The sequence below is a fragment of the Macrotis lagotis genome, chromosome 7 (genome assembly GCF_037893015.1).
Source record: "Macrotis lagotis isolate mMagLag1 chromosome 7, bilby.v1.9.chrom.fasta, whole genome shotgun sequence".
In the NCBI taxonomy this organism is placed as follows: domain Eukaryota; kingdom Metazoa; phylum Chordata; class Mammalia; order Peramelemorphia; family Peramelidae; genus Macrotis; species Macrotis lagotis.
Window position 1 is genome coordinate 95,227,016 of NC_133664.1, and position 17,675 is coordinate 95,244,690.

The following is a 17,675-nucleotide window of genomic DNA, read 5'->3' on the forward strand; positions in this document are numbered from 1 at the left end:
GGAAACAGCAAATCACTTCAGTATCTTTACCAAGAAAACCTCAAATATAGTCATGAAAAGTCAAGTACAACTGAAAAAGACTGAACAGAAAGAAAGTAACCCTTTTTAAAGATAATTTCATCTTCCAAGCTATAAAAAACTTTGTCCAAAGAAATCAATTTCTAATGGTATGAATTTTAATCACAACATCAGACCATTGAGGGAAATGTTTCTGGTCAGGAGGAAATTTTCATTAATGTGGATCAACCCACATTATTCATATTTATCATTTTTATTATTATGGTATACTAATCACTTCATCACAAATTAGAAGGCTTCATTATAGTCATACTACCCAGTGAGGGCTCCAGATTCTTTGGTTAAAGCCACTCCCTGAACATTCTGAAGGATAAATGACTTTTGGTTCGGGAAGCAAAAGTGAAACCAACCTCACAGATTCTTTTCCAGGCCATTGGAAAAGACAGATACTACTTCTCTGGAAGAAGGTGAGTCTGGGAAGGGAACTGGGAAACAATAGGGGGCCTGGGTTAGAGGAGTCAGGGGAGGGAACCCCAGATGAAAAGGAGTAGGGATTCCTGACTTGGAATTGGGAGAAGGGGAAGGTCAGCTCAATGCATATTTGGCTAACTTCTCTTTCTTTTGAGAGGAGAGGGAGCTGGTCCGTCTATGTCTTCCTATTTAATAGCTTTCTTTCATCAGAATGTAAAGAAGGAAATGATTCTTGTTACAATGATTTTGATAAAACATTTTCTCCCCCAGATTGCCCCTACCCCAAATAACTGTCTAGGGCTGCTCTGTGCTCTCTCTATATATGATAAATATGGATAGAGTTTTGAATTAGGAAGATGTGGTTCAAATCCTATCCTAGACCGTGACAGGGTGTAGGACCTTAAGTCACTCAATATCCCTGGATTTTAGTTTTCTCCCAGTCTTCAAAGACCCTTCTGGCACTGGCTCTGTAACAGCAGTGGATGAGGCTGCCCGGCTCAGCACCTCCAAAATCTTAAGGGCAACTTTACACTGAGCACAAGGAAAACTATCCATGGAGTCATGCTGAGGATATCAGAGGCAAACTGGCTAAATGATTTGCCCAGGGTCACTGAACTAGTAAGGGTCTGAAGTCACACTTGAACTCAGGAAAATGAGTTTTTTTCTGACTCCAAGACCAGTACTCCATCCCCTGATTCACCTAGCGACCCAATTCATTTGCATGTCCTGGCATCGCTTCCCTGAAAGACAAATATCAACTTCTGGGAGTAACAAGAGTGACCCCACTGCTGGCAAATTGGGCTATATAACTCCTCTTTTTGTTTCTCACTCCCTCCTCCCCCCCTTTTTGCTTCTCTCTGTGTCTCTCTGTTTCTCTGTCTCTTTCTTTTCTCTCTGTCTCTGTCTCTGTCTCTGTCTCTGTCTCTGTCTCTGTCTCTGTCTCTCTCTTTGAGAAGGAAGGACAAACATCAGACCAAAAGAGCAGGACTACCCTCTTCTGTGGGGCAACTCTGTCCCCAAACAGGGGGACAGTGTTTCAGAAACAAGAAGGTTTCTTCAGAGGTTGTCTGAATCTTAGTGGGAGGATTATTCCAAATCTAAGATTTAGGTGGAACCCAGTGTTTTACAGCAGTATAAGTGAGGGGTGATTAAGGCTTGGGGTGGGACTGATTCATACTAACTAAACTCACAAAGGAATAATTACTAAATTAATATGAGAATTAATTAATTGAAATAATAATTTAATAAGTAAAAATACTTAGGGCTGACAAACCCACTGAACATTTTCATTCAGAAGAGCAAATTACTTATCAGGAGGTATTTGGTTAGTGTAGAATTAGGTCAAGGGAAACAGTTCTTTTTTTATGGTTTCTTTTTTTTAATTAAAATTTTATTTATTTTGAGTTTTACAATTTCCCCCATCTCACTTCCCTCCCCCATCCCCCAGAAAAAAATTTGTCAGTCTTTACATTGTTTCCATGTTGTGCATTGATCCAAATTGAGTGTGATGAGAGAGAAAATCATATCCTTAAAGAAGAAAAATAAAGTATAAGAGATAACAAGATCAGACAACAAGATTTCAGTTTTTCCCCCTAAATTAAATGGAATAGTCCTTGAACTTTGTTCAAACTCCGCAACTCTTTCTCTGGATACAGATGGTATCCTCCATTCCAGACAGCCCCAAATTGTCCCTGATTGTTGCACTGATGGAATGAGCAAGTCCATCAAGGTTGATCATAGTCCCTATGATGCTGTTAGGGTGTACAGTGTTTTTCTGGTTCTGCTTATCTTGCTTAGCATCAGTTTATGCACATCCCTCCAGTATTCCCTGAATTTCCATCCCTCCTGGTTTCTAATAGAACAATAGTGTTCCATCAGTGAGTTCTTTTTAAAAAGATTTTTATTGATATATTTTGTGTTTTTTATCACCTGGATTCTTACCTCCAAATCCTTTTTTCCTTCTCCCCTGCCAGAGAGCAAAAGCCTAAAATCACATCTATCACACACACACACACACACACACACACACACACACACACACACACAGATGAAGAGAGGGAGGGAGGGAGGGGGGGGAGAGAGAGAGAGAGAGAGAGAGAGAGAGAGAGAGAGAGAGAGAGAGAGAGAGAGAGAAAGGAGGAAAGAAATTTGTTCAAAATCAATTGACAAATTGTAATAAAAATATATCTCATGTTTGACACTTGTGAATCCTGACCCCTCTGTTTTCTCCTTTTCCAGTACTAAATTTATTGATCATTATTTCACCCCATTCAATTTTCATTGCCTTGTAGCTTTGTGATGTAGATACATATATATATATATATATATATATATGTATGTATATATTGTTTTCCTGTTGCTGCTCTTTTCCCCTTTGCTTCATCTTACATGTGTTCATGTTACTTTGGATTCAATATGATGATTATTTCTTATTGCATATTAATTTTCCCTTATGTTCATTTACCATAATTTATTTAGCTATTTCTGGTCAATGGGATTCTCTTTTGTTTTTTTGTTCTTTGGTACTGTAAAAAGGAGCAGGATATTCATTAGGAAAATTTCTCTCTTTGCAGGAGGAATTGCCCTTTTTTTTTTGCTCTTTGGATACTTCTGTCCAGTAATTGGTATTAATCATAAGGATCTCAAAATTGTGCTTGTTGTTTTTAAACAATGAACAAACAACAGAATTATAAAGTCTGAAGGGAGATGAAATGAGAGGTCATCAAATCTAACTCTCATAATATAGATAAAAAAGGAATCATATAGAAAGAAGTTCAGTGATTTGTGTAGGATCATAGAATCTGATTGAACCCAGTATCTTTGAATAAAAATTCAGTTCGTTTTTCATTCTAGCATCTGGCCCTAAGGAACAATGATGAAGAAATATTAAAATATTTGTCATTGGTTCTTCTTTTTTTTTAGATTTCATGTAAACAAACCTCATAGGTTTGTTATTTACAAGTTATTATTGCCTTCATTTGTGTAGTATTAACCCTCAGGACTTGCCAATCTAATATATTTTTAAGTAAAGTTAATACTATTTCCTGAGGATTGTAACTATACTGAATCATTTAGAAGAATTGTCCTATTTGAGCACAGTGTAGCCATCTCTATTTCAGGTGGATCATTATCAAATGTCCTTCTCTCAGTCAGTCAAATGTTAAACTCCTACTATATGTTAGGTATGGTGTGAGGGTTTATGGTCTGTGGGCAACTAGATGGCACAGTGAGAAGAGTGCTGGCCCTGAAGGCAGGAGGACCTGAGTTGAAATCCAGCCTCAGATACTTACTAGCTGTGTGACCTTGGGCAAGTCACTTAATCCCAATTTTCTCCTATCCAAGATCATCTTCAGTCATCCTGATTCATATCTGGTCACTTGATCCAGCTGGCTCCAGAGGAGAGAGTGAGTCTGGTGACTGCACAGCATGCCTCACTAAAATCCAATTCATGCACTTCTTATGGCATCACCTTTCTGATGTTATGGTCTTCTTTGAAAATAAAAGGCAAACATTATCATCATCATCTGCCAGATACTGAACTAATCACTGGGGATACAAAAAGTGGCGAAAGCAACTTTCTGATCTCAATGAACTTAAAATCTAATGTGGGGAGAAGCTAAAAATATAGATGAATAAGCTATACAAAGGAAAAGCAGGAAATAATTAAAAGAAGGAAGTCACTAGAATTAAGAGAAATTGGGAAAGACTTTTAGTTAAAGATGACATTTCAGTTGCACTGAAAGGAAACTAGGGAAATGAGGAAGCAGAGATGAGGAAAAAGATTGTTCCAGGTCTAAGGAACAAACAGATCAGTCAGTTCCTCAAGTCTCCCACCAATAATCAATGTTATTGATTTGAAATACCTCCATTTCAGAGTGTTCTCCCCAGTATGTCTCATAATTAATGTTAATATCTCTGCTATATCACTGACTAACCCACTGATTGATGTCCCTATATAATGTAACCAATTAATATCAATTGGTTAAAGCTAATTTAGGTATAGTTCACTGAGAAGCTATAGCATGAAATAAAATATTAAAACAAATCCCCACAGCCTGAGGGTGTATTCTCCTTTCTAACACCTTGTCTGAGAGGACTGAGCAAAAACTTAAAGTGAATACCACTAAGTCTTTGTCCTATAAAGTTCACTTCTGAATGGATTATAGATAATAGACCAAATTGCAACCTTATTTTCTAAATTTCACTCACACTTTGATCCAGTTCTGGGCAGGGGTTCCTCCTCAGGACCTTGACCAACTGCAGCTCATATGAACTCTAATTCCTAGATTTCTGGTATTCTTCCAACCTTTCAAAGCTCACAAGGCCATAGTCCATTCTTTTTTTTTCTCCAATATCTAGTTATCTTTCAAGAGCTCTAGGTACAAGGCTTTATCTAAGCATCAACTAGAAGATCAGAGACTCCTCACTCCCTGGAGGATCTCAGCAGCTCATCCTTTGAGGGTGGTGGAAGGGCAAAAAATGACTAGGTGTGCCCCATAAGAGTTTTTGGGTATGCTCTTCCAGTTCTGGTGAAGCAGCCTATCAAAAAGACACAAGGATTGGATTAAAAAACAGTCATGGGGTGGCTAGGTGGCATAGTGGATAAAGCACTGGCCTTGTAGTCAGGAGTACCTGGGTTCAAATCTGGTCTCAGACACTTAATAATTACCTAGCTGTGTGGCCTTGGGCAAGCCACTTAACCCTTTTGCCTTGCAAAAACCTAAAACAAACAAACAAACAAACAAAAAACAGTCATAGAGTACTTATTCAAGTTTTAGAATGAGAATACTAATCGTTCTACTGGGGTTTAGACTCTTATTGTGCAATCCCCTATGACAATCACAAGGCTATTTGGCAGCCCTGGTCCTCTCCCTTAACCATCTTTCACTTTTACTATGGCATCACCACGACCAGCAGCTTATGGTAGTGAGACACTAAGGGTGACTTGTCTGCTGCTACTTCAACATGTCTAGAAATGTAAAGAATGTTTTGCATTCTTAGATTCCTGTCCAGGTTTTCTTCTTGGACTCACTGAGAAAAGGAAAAAGAAGTCCAGAATCTATCAATAGCCAATCTGCATCAGCTTGGATCAGTGATCACAAGGCAACTAATTGCTAACAACCTTTTTGCAAAGTACGTTTTTTGCTTTCTTTTTAATGCAATAGGTAAAGGAGTTTAATAGATGAAGAGTTGAATATAAAGATGGAAGACCTAGTGTAGGTTTAAAACCTTACTCAGGTACTCACTGTATGGCCATGAGAAACTTTCTAAGCCTCAGTTTCCTCATCTATCACCTGGAGATATTGATTGCTGTACTATGTTCCTTATAGTATTGTTGGAAAAGAAAATATTTTTCAAGTCCTAAAATATTATTCAAATATGAGTTATCAGGGAGACAGAGACAAAGTAAGGACTCACCTGAGCTCTCCCTCAAACCTCTCAAAATGCCTTTAAATAATGACTCTAAACTCTAAAGTGGCAGAAGTCACAAAAAAATGGAATTAGTATTCCAGCCCAAGACAGGGTAGAAAGGTCTATTGTGCCAGAGTGAAAAAGGAGCACAGTACAGTACAATCTGGAACCCCAAGAGCAGGCCTTAGAGGATCTGAATCAGTGGCAGCCATAGAGGTTTCCAGACCTCTCAGCCCACCAGTCCCAAAGACAATTAAGAAGAATAGCAGGAAAGATCTGTCCCACATAGGTGAGTGGAACACAGACCACATTTGCACAACCCCATTCCTAGCAAACCAGGAACAGGCTAGGGGAGTCACTGAACCAGTGACAGTGGCAGCTAGGTGACACAGTGGATGGAGCACTGGCCCTGGAGTTGGAGGACCTGGGTTCAGGTCAGCCTCAGACACTTAATAATTACAACCAATCTAATTATTTTTTTATTTTTTTAGGTTTTAGCAAGGCAAATGAGATTAAGTGGCTTGACCAAGGCCACACAGCTAGGTAATTATTAGGTGTCTGAGACCGGATTTGAACCCAAGTACTCCTGACTACAAGGCCGGTGCTTTATCCACTTCGCCACCTAGCCGCCCCAAACTAATGTAATTATTAAGTGAATAAGTCAAAGTCACTTAATCACATTGCCTTGCAAAAAACAAACAAAAATACCGAGAAGTAATACCTTTAAAAATGGACTTGGTCAGCAATTGGAGAATGGTTGAACAAATTGTGCTATGTAACTATGATCAGGGGGCGGCTAGGTGGCACAGTGGATAAAGCACCGACCCTGGAGTCAGGAGTACCTGGGTTCAAACCCGGTCTCACACACTTAATAATTACCTAGCTGTGTGGCCTTGGGCAAGCCACTTAACCACAATGCCTTTCCAAAAAAAGAATGTAAAATTTTTTATGTGTATTTGGGGAAAAATAAAATACTAAATAAACTAAATATGGTTGTGTGTGTCAAATTGTATTGTAGAGGAGGAGGGGACAGAGAGATAAAATTTAGAACTCAAAGCTTTTTTAAAAATATTTTAGAATTTTGTTTTAATATGCAATTGGGAGGAAATAAAATATATATTAAAAATAAAACTATGTATTAAACAAACAATAGCACCAGCTTCATGGAGTTCAAATGAGCACTGGTACATGGTACGCATTTAATAAATGTTCATTCCTTTGGGGAAAAAAAATGAGCTACTTTCATAGGTCTCAAATATTTTAGAAAGTGTCATTGTTAGATGATTCTTCTGAAGGTGACTATATTTCCTAGATGAGATTTTTGGAGATAACCTGAAGAAGCCAGACTTGTTTTGGGCATTTCATAAGGAGACCTGGCAACCCTCCCTCACCCTTGGAGTAACAGAGAACTACGGAATGTTCAATCTTCCTTCCCCAAGCTAGCACAATTCTGCCTCTCTTTCAAGGTTCAGCTAAAGTTACCTATTTACAAAGCTGTAATGATTATAATCAATGAACAAGGTCCTGTGTTAGATGCTATGGAAAAGTATGGGAGTGAGACACTGAGCCAGGAGTTTAGAATATCAGAGTGGAATTATGACAAATAAATAACTCCTATTTAAGATAAAAGAACAAGCTGATGCCTGTGAGTTGCACAACCAGTGCCAGGGGGTGGGAGTGGTGGTTGAGAGTTAGGATGATATAGGAAGGAAGGCTTCATGGAGAAGGTGGTACTTATTAATTATCATTGCCCCTAAAATTACTGACATTTAAAATCTATCGCCTAAGACATATCTCTCCAGGTAGATTGTCAACTTCTTGCAGACAGGGAACATCTCCCATATTTCATTTATTTCTTTTTACAGGGATAAACCATAATTATAGGAATGCAGGTAAACAAATGATAATAAATAAAAAATTAAGTGTTAGTATTTCTATAAATTCAAAAATACAAATTCCTATTTTTTGTCTCTTCTCTTTTCCACTCTTAGCTCTGGTACTTCAGCACTGTTCAAAGATGGGAAGCTATACAAGTACACCTGCCTGCTCAGTAAGTATTACTTTCCTTGATTCCTCATATTCTGATTAAAAATCATTGTTAAAATCCTCAGAGGCATAGAATGCCTAGGTCAAAATAGTTAATCCAAGGTCATTTTCTTTCTTTCATTTCTTCATTTGACATCTACATGTCCCAGAGAGATGGGGATTACCTTTTGAAGCCCCATGGACATACTGGAGCAGTTTCATTTCTAGGTCTCCCCCAAATCATGGCAAGGGCATATTTCCATAAAAGTAATTTAATTAATCTACTTTATTTGGTATGTAATATTTCCCAAGCCCCATATTCGATGGCTTAATATTAACGGAGTTTAGTAATTATTAGTAATATTACACTGACCTCTAAGTAAATTACAAAGGTGGTAGGAAGAGCAGTCAAGCATGGGGGATAGCCAATACAAGGGCTTGAAGATGGGAATTGGAGTATCTTGTTTAGGGACCAGGAAGGTGACCAGTGTAACTGGATCTCTGAGTGTGGGGAATAAAGTAAAGATTAAGATTTGGAAAGGTAGTAATGGAAGCAGATGATGAGGAGCTTTATTTATAAATAATATAGTAGTAAATAAATGGTAGAAGAGTTTAGATTTGGTCCTAGAGGTACTAGGGAGCTCTTGGAGATCACTGAAAAGCCTGGATCTGGAGAAGAGGTGACACGATCAGATTTAGACTTTACAAAAATTATCTTGGAAGCTGAGTAGAGGATACAATGAAGTGAGGAGAAATTTTAGACTTGGACACCAAGTCAGATGGTTCTAGTCCAAGGGAGAGGTGAAGAGAACCATAACTTGAATGGTGCCTATATGAGTACAGAAGAAGGTGTGTTGAAAGTTAGGAGACTCAGATTGTTTCCTTCTTATGAACCAGTGTTGAAGAGAGACTCTAGTGAGGAAGGAGACACCAGGCATAAAGAGTTTGCATCACCTGTGCTTTGTCACATACTCTGAATTGGGGGAAAGGGACAAGGAATAGAATGAATTGTTTTCAGCTTATTGAGTTTGAAATACTTTTGTGAGGGGTGGCGTAGTGGCGTAGTGGATAGAGCACCGGCCCTGGAGTCAGGAGTACCTGAGTTCAAATCTGGCCTCAGACGCTTAATAATTACCTGGCTGTGTGGCCGTGGGCAAGCCATTTAACCCCATTGCCTAGCCAAAAAAAATGCTTTGCAATAATCTGGCTTGAGATATCCAAAAGGCTGTTGGTAATTCATGATTAGAGCTCAGGAAAGGAAACTAAAGCTGTTTCTGGGGATCAACTGCCTAGGGACAAAAAGTGACCATACATGGGAGCTGAAAAGGTCAGCATGTGAGACAGTATAAAGAAGCAAAGAGAGGAGAATACTTAGAGCAGAGGCTGAAAGGAGTCTTTTAGAGTTGTTGGGCATGTTCTAAAATATTTATTTAGCTATAGGATTCTCTTCATGGTCCCATTCAGTATTTCCTTGGCAAAGATATTGGAGAGGTTTGCCATTTCCTTCTCCAGCACATTTGACAGATGAGGAAACTGAGGCAAATTGGGGAAAGTGACTTGCCCAAGGTCACAAAGACGAGTCTTCTTGACTCCAGAACCAGCACTCTGCCATCTAGCTGCCATATAAATGAAGAACTAGGAAAGGAAACTAAAAGGCATCTAACAGATAGGAGGAGAACCAGGAGAGAAGAAATCATAAAAACCTAGAGAACTGATCCAGGAGAAGGTCATCAGTAGTGCCAAATGTTCAGATAAAGCTTGGGGGAAAAGGCATTAAATAAGACAATTAAGACATAACAGGTAACTTTGGAGAGGATTGTTTCAGTTGAACAAAGAGGTCAGAAGCTAGATAGGAAAGGGTTGAGTAGAGAGCCAGAGAACAGGAAGTAGAGGCACAGCATGTAGTTTGTAGATGGCTTTTTCAGGAACAATCACAAAGGATAGGAAATAAATAGAATGATTGCTTACAGGAATGGTAGAAGAATCAAGGGAGGATTTTGAGTCTATATTTATGTCACAATTCATTTTCTGCCCAATGTCAATCAAATTCCATGTGAAAGCTATATGTCTTAGTGAGCCTAGGCATTCTTTCACTAGTTCCCCAGTCCAGTAACCACATGGTCAATAGCAGTTTCCTTGAGTGGCTGAATTTAGACAAGAATTAAGTGGAAATTTTGCGTGTAGAAAGCATATTAGGTATGTGAGGCTGAGGAGTTATAGAGGATAGTATATCCCTGAGGTCATGGGAGAAGTATTTGTATTTCTGTTCCTCTTAGATTTTCAAAGGAAATATTCTTTATTAAAAGCTAACTGATTTAAATAGTTAAATAGAACTGTGGCTGCAGTCAGTGGTAGATAAAGGGAGAAGGAACAGAGCTAACAGCTTTACAGAAAAGATACCTCAACTGTGAAGAGATACTCCTAGGAAATTTAGCAGCCTTGCCTCAGGAAAATATTTTACTAATTTTTCTTTTTGCTTTTCAGAAATTCTTTTCCTATTAATTTTGTCATCAAAAGATGTGGCTTACAACTCTGGAGCAGTTTTAAATCATTTTTTATACAAAAATGCCTTTTCTCACTTTTTCATCACAAAACTGTTCCATGTGAAAAGGAGCTTAAAGGGATAGTGTAGCTTACAGGACAAGACAAGGGAGAAAGCTCACTTATCTGAAGATTTTAGTGGGATGGGAAGGAAAAACTCGAACATCATGGTCCTGTGAGCAAGCAGTAAAATAGTAAAAAGGAAGGTACCAAGGGGACAAAGCTAGAGAGTGAGCAAATCTCCAGATTTAGGAGTTGGTTATATGTTAGTACAATGGAGTGTTTTGTACTCAGTGTCAAATTGGAGCCACAAGTGATTCAGATTCAGGCAGGACTGATGCTCAACACAAGATTTTTTTTTTCCAGCAGGTATAAATGTCTGAATCCAGGATTAGGCAATATCCCTAAGAGATGTCTATATTTACAGGAGTCCCTTAAGTCTGCCAGCAGACTAGTTCCTACCTTCAGTAAAGATTTGTTCCTGAAGATAGAAAGTCACAGACTATACATCAAAGGATCCTAATCACTCCCACTACCAGCAAGGCTGGGTCATGGCTCCTCTTGAGCAAAGTCTGGTGGACCTTCCTGTCCCACTAGTGAGAGAGCTGCAGTGACCACACTGGGTCATCTGCAATAATCTAGGCTGGCTGACAGGTCAACAAAACCACAGGTTTTTGATAGAATTTTTAGAAGTGTAAGGAGAAAAGAAGGATCAGTATCTGGGCTACACACAGGGTAACCTCCTACAGTACATTGGGGCTACCTAAGCTTACCTATCTAATGCTTATGCTTTCTAGGCCTTGGGAAGTAGCTAAACTTAGCTATATGAACATATCTCAGAGGGTATAACAAATGGAGGTGGTAATAAGTCTATGATAACTTATGTTTCTTTAAAAAGGAGTTATTCTGCTATAGGTAAAGGTGGGGAGGTATCTACTAAGCAGTTACTTTCATGTATAATATGAGGGCCTGGTAATCAAAACAGCTGTCAGGCCAATTTCCTCTGCTTCCCCCCATTTCTCTGCTCTGTTGCCTTAGTTCAGACTTTAGAAATGTTTTCTTCCTTACAAATGATTAACAGCTTCTTTAGAAATCTCTTTCTCGGGGCGGCTAGGTGGCTCAGTAGATAAAGCATGGACATTGCAGTGAGGAGTACCTGGGTTCAAATCCAGTCTCAGACACTTAATAATTACCTAGCTGTGTGGCTTTGGGCAAGCCACTTAACCCCATTCGCCCTGCAAAAACCTAAGGGGAAAAAAAAACAAATCTCTTTCTCTTGGTTCCTCAGCTCAGAAACCCCCTTGGTTCAAAGTGTCTCTGCAGAGAGGCACCCATTAGTTAACCTCAGAAGTCTGTTTCTCTTCATCTCTCCATTTTCAGGAAATAGGAGGTCCCAAGGCAAGACAACTTTCATTTTTCAGTAGTTCTTTTATTTTTCAATCTGCCTTCTGCTGCTCTGTCACACACACAAACCCAGGCTCCAGGCTCCCCCTAGATTGAATGCAAAGCTCAGCTCTGTGAGGAGGAGAGGGAAAGCTGTTCATTTTGGTAAAGTCACAGTGCCCGGACTGGCCAGGTGAGGGATTGGTGGCACCTCTTCAGAAGGGTGGGCTCCCTTCTCTGTCCAGGGAGCAGAGCTCCCCCTCTCAGACAGTTTGCTTTGTTTCTCTGCTTGCTTTCAATCTTAGCTCTGGCTCCTGCTGAATCTGGGTGAAATATATGCGTGATGATTGAGTCCTCACTCCCTCCAAGAGTCCCAGAGTTGGCTCCTATATGACAATCCCTTTCAGGTGAATAATCATTCGTGTGTCGCCAAATATGTGAGTGAGGGCTTTTCTTCAGGGCAAGTGGATGAGAGAGGAAATAAGGACTTGATCAACAAATCTGGAAGAAGGAACAAACAAATCTGCCAATAGAATCAGGTCAGAGTCATTATTGATTATTGTCATTATTGACAGGGACCATAGACAAAGTTATGTCCTCAAAATGAAAAACCAACCCCACCCTTAATCAGAGAAGTTGATGTTCTAAGTGTTGTACTTGAAAAGCACTCTCCTTTTTACCTTTTCTGACTCAAATATCTGTTCTGAATGCACAATTCATCATTATATATATATTCATTTCTTTGGGGTAAACATTGCTTTCTTCAGCTATCTGGTTAAGATTTACTTATCTTCCCCCCCCCCCCCCAAGGAAGAGAAGAAAATTGGTTCAGGCTTCCTTTTCTCCTCTGACCTTTCTGATGGAAGTGTGTTCAAGGAAAAAGCCTTGTCCAAAGGATGACTAAGTAAATCCTCCTCTAGGATGAGAATTATATGGCTATTTGGGACACTGGATAGAGTACCTGCTCTGTATGTAAGAGGACCTGAGTTAAATTTGACCTCAGACACTTCCTAGCTATGCTATCTGGGCAAGTCACTTAATTCTATTTGCCTTACAATTATCCCTTCCACTTCTTCACTTTTTCTTTCACAACTTTGATATATTGTGAGCAGGCATAAGAAATTGTGTAGGAGTTATGTGGGAGTTTTGCAGAAGCTGCAGACAATGTTTCTAAGGTCAGTAGACAACAAAAGAAAAGTTTGGAAACTTAGAAATGCATGAAATATAGGTATAATATTGTATAATATCAACATATTTTATCTTTTAGTACAATAATAATTCAAACTTCTCTGGTACAAAGGGAGTGTCAAAAAATTTTATGAGGAATTGTAGCTCCTTATCTGTAAAATGAACTGAAGAAGGAAATGGCAAGACACTTCAGTGTCTTTACCAAGAAAACAGAAATGACTTGGGACACAAATGAGCAGTAAACAAGGTTTAGAATAATCTTCATATAAGTTGTTCTTAGTTATTTGCATTTTAGTTGGAATTAGTTTATCTGACACAAGTTGATTAGATAAAATTTGTTGGGGTTTTTTTTAACCCTTGCGTCTGATAGAGGAGTGTGCTGGAGTTAGCTCTCACTAACTCCCCAGAGTCAATTGATTTGGGTTTGATTCATTCTTTTGTTGCTTTTATGGACTTTTAAAAGTCATGGGAAAATGTTAATAATAAAGGCCAAACTTAAAAGTGTATCAAAAGTACATTTCTTCCCTGAAAAGCTGGTTGCTAAATATTTTCCAGCATATCTCTTTTTCCCTAGAGATGTGAAAGTAGGACAAGGGGAATAGTAGTTTTGCTGGAGGAACAAGCAAGGATAATTCTGAAGACTGAACAAACTTGGATCGATTTCTATCATGGAAAGTTCTTTGCAAGCAGAGAAAATGTTAAGGCACTGGATGTTCCCAACAGTGTCCTGTAAAAAAAGAAAGGGGAGGAAATAGAAGGCAATGGGGTATCAAAGACAGGCTGAGCTTTCTTCACAATTTACTAAATTCAGCAGTGAGCTAACTCATTGTAACTCATGTAACTCAACCATGGTTGCAGGGATTCTCCTAAAGAACACATAAAATGACAGGAGTGTGGTGTGTCATGGACCTGGAAGGGCCCCTGCAGAAGCAGTTATGTGGGGTTGACTGGCTCCATCTTTAAAATTTAATAAGTGTGCATATGGGGGTGGAGGTTGCTACAAGTGGGAGGAGGAGGAGTACAGAAGAAGGACCAAGGCAGTCATCAGGAAGGTCAAGGGAAAGATGGGAAGCTAGAGTTGACTCTCTTCTCCTTACGTGAACTTGGAGGCCTTTTTTTTTTACTCTCCCTTCCTCCTTTGCTGTGAAGACAATGTTTAAGTCTTCTCTCTGGAAATTCTGTGACTACATAGTATCATCAAAGTATAGAATTACCCTCCCAATAAAACTGATATCTGAGCAATCTTTTTCCCCCCTGAGCTCCCCTTTTTGTACTTTTCTTCATGAGCTTTAGCAGAGAAAGAATCCCTTCTTCCTCAGGTCCCAATGCTGCCCCATTTCTACTCTCAGAGAAAAAGACATCTAAAAAACTCCCAAGTAACTCTTTCAAAAGTGATAATGTTGCAGGGTATTATTTCCCAACCCATAAACCATTTGTCATCTGCAAAAAAGAATCTCATGGAGAAGGCAAAACTTAATCCAACAGAATGACCTTCCAAGTAGAGTATTTCAGGAAAAGTAGGAGAGCCTTTTTAGGAGAAATTTGTTTGGTGTTCTTTAGATCCAAAAGTAATGTAGAGACCATCTTCTGTGTTCATAAATAAGGACTACTTTAGATAAACAGAGCTTTTCTAGCTTTAGATAATGGACCCTAGCTTCTAGCTAGGAGATTGTTTCAATCACCTGTCTCTACCCTTCCCCCAAAGATGAGAGGGAGTACTTGAAGTGGTTAAAACTTGTTCTGTCCAAAGGTACGGGAAAAGTTGAGGTCATCTGCTCTGACTCACTGCCACCAGTGGGACAGAATAATCTCTGGCTCAAGACAAATCAATTCCTGGTTTATCCTTCTACTATTTTGTCACATTAAGGGTTAAACTGAGAAAGAGTAAAGAAAATGTGGTCTCTATCTGCTTCCTCTTTAGAATTTGTTTTGTTTTGTTTGTTTGGCTGGTTACAAAACTAGTCTGTGTGTGTGTGTGTGTGTGTGTGTGTGTGTGTGTGTGTGTGTGTGTGTGTGTCTGTGTGTCTGTGTGTCTGTGTGTCTGTGTGTCTGTGTGTGTGTGTGTGTGTGTGATGGAAGCCCAGGGGTTTCTAGAGGGTGAAACTATTGCCTTGTTTAAAATTGAACAATGAGCTCAGAGGTCAGAGTGGAAGGGGTTGAGCAGAGAATGAGAAGAAAGTAGAAGTAGAAGTAGAAGCACAGAATGTAGGTTAGAGATGGCTTCCTCAAGCAATTTAGTCACAAAGCATAGGAGATATATAGGATGACTGCTAACAGGATGTAAACAAGGGTAGATTTTTGAGTCCTTATAGTTATGCCACAGTTTATTTTCTGCCCAAAGTCAACATATAGACATTGTGAACTCATTCTCCCCCCCCCCACCAAAAAATCCTAAAGCTTTAATAAGATTGTGATATTTCATGTGAGAAATATTTCCTCTCTGGGTTCTGGCTGTGATTAATTGCTGCCAAATAATATGTGTAGAAATAGGTTTTCTTATTATGCTCAAATATAGGTTCAGACCTCAACTCTGATTAGGACTCTAGGAGGACTTCTTTTGGGTAAAATTATATCAGAGGGACAGGAAAATATTTCTTTTCCATTTTGCTATTATCTTCATTCCTTTTAGGTCATAAAAGTTTATAAGTATTTCTTTTACTACAGAACTGCCTAAAAGGAGTAGATCTCTGTGGAGAGAGCCCTCACAATATGAGTGAGAAGACAAACCAAGGTAAGCAGGCGCCCAGGACTACCCCAACAGGGTTGGGGTGGGATAAGATTCTTACTGTCTTTTGGAAACTAGAATGTTGACCCTTTTCCAAGGAGACAAAACCTTCTCTGGACAACAATTTCTCCTCAATCTTTCCTCAGTTTCTCTTCTTTATTTTTCCCTTTCCTTTAAATGTCCTTATTCTTTCTTTAATTCATTCTTTTTCCTTCTATATGTTTAACCAATCTCTTGGATGTTACAACTACAGGAAAAGGAATGTTAAGAAACTCTACTTCCTCTACCACTATAATGGGCTCTGCTGGAAAAAACTGTAATATCTAAGACTTCTGGGAATTGCTACCCTTTGCTGAGTCTATCCATTTATTCTGACAGGATACTGAGCTTCTATAGTATGAGGTGGAAAGAAGAATTATGGAGGTCCTTTATGAGAAAATATACCCTGATTGTTTGAGGAAAGAGCTATAACCAGGCTGGGTTAGTAGCTGACATTCAGGAGGCACCCTTTCTTCTTAAGTATAAGCCCTAAGCCCATGGTTAAGGTCTCTATTAATGTCTACCCCGAGAGTGGACAGTGGAAATATCAGCAAAATTAGGTTGGTTCAATAGAGGATAGCAAAGGATGGCTATGGGATCAGTCACACTCCTCCACCCACGTAGATCGCTCTATGCACTATCTATCCTATGTGGATAGAACACTGGTCTTGGAGTCAGAAGAACAGAAGCTCAAATTCAGCCTCAGACACTTGACACTAGCTCTGTGACCTTGGACAAATCATTTAATATTGACTCCCTTTCATTCAGGGTCATCTCCAACTGTCCAATTCATATCTGGCTCTGGATCCAGATGACTCTAGAGGAGAAAGTGAGACTGGTGACTTGGACCCTCATAACTAAATCCACTTCATGTGCTTGTCATAGCATCACCCCTCTGATGCTATGGTCTTCTTCTTGTCTTGATATTATGATCTTCTTCAAGATCCAAGACAAACAACAGCACCGATTAACTGTTTCTGTCTCAGGATGGAAAATCCCTAATTATATCTGTTCTGAGAGATTAACAGTTTAACTTAATTAATTAAATTTAATCAAGAGTTTCACTCATCAAGGTTACTCCTATATGCAAATTCTTAGACTCCCTGCCAACCTCAGATACCTCTTTATCCATGGCTCCATTCTTAGAGCATTTGATATTAGCCAACCCTCACCCTCTCTTCTCTCTTTTATCTACTTTTTCTCTTGACTTTTTGTCAGTCAGTCGGCCAAAGCACATTTTAATTCCTGAATACATTGAACTTAATGCATTGAACCAATGTTGGGGGTAATATTTAAGCATTTGATTTTTTTAAACTTTTCTCATGTTTGCTTGGATATGCTTATATTTGACTTCTACTTTATGAAAGTATTTTTCATTTTTGCATGCAATTAAGGTATTTAAAAATGTTTAAGAGACAATTTCTGGATAATAATTTTATTAATAATGCTAGCATTTTAATAAAATGATGGTCACTTGACTATGCTCTTTGACCAAAGACCCTTCATGATGATGGGTTCATAGTTTAGATACCCTTTAAAGAATAGTTTCCTGAGGGTGGCAATCAATCTATTGGCTAACAATTAATATGGGAATGAATATTACAATGAGAGATTGGACAATTGAGGGTCTTAGGTTGATTTGAGTAACTTAAATCTTGGTCAAAGAGTCTTAACAACTTCCAAATCACCTGTCCAATAAAAGGGAGAAGCAACACTTTCCAGATCTATTTGAGCACCCATTAACCTAGAAAATTAGAATTTCTTTGACTGTCTGATTAGATATTGGTCAGAGTAAATCTTTCAAAAAGATTTCCAACATTTATTGATTTCTCGATAAAGAAGTTTTTTTAAGATGGGGAAAAGCCTTGGTTCT

General features: G+C 38.9%; 1 protein-coding gene across 2 annotated transcripts in view; it reads left to right on the plus strand.

The window, feature by feature from the left end:
- Positions 1 to 377: 377 nt before the first annotated feature.
- Positions 378 to 17,675, plus strand: part of LOC141492741 (GTPase IMAP family member 5-like) — a 30,261-nt gene continuing 12,963 nt past the window's right edge. Inside the window, exons 1-4 of one of the 2 annotated variants that reach the window (XM_074193389.1) lie at positions 379 to 485; positions 5,491 to 5,622; positions 7,893 to 7,951; positions 15,703 to 15,769. In XM_074193389.1, the coding sequence (XP_074049490.1) occupies positions 7,919 to 7,951; positions 15,703 to 15,769 (100 nt within the window). In that variant the 5' untranslated portion in view covers positions 379 to 485; positions 5,491 to 5,622; positions 7,893 to 7,918. Of the gene's footprint in view, positions 486 to 5,490; positions 5,623 to 7,892; positions 7,952 to 15,702; positions 15,770 to 17,675 lie in introns of both variants that reach the window. The other variant, XM_074193388.1, reaches the window with a different exon arrangement.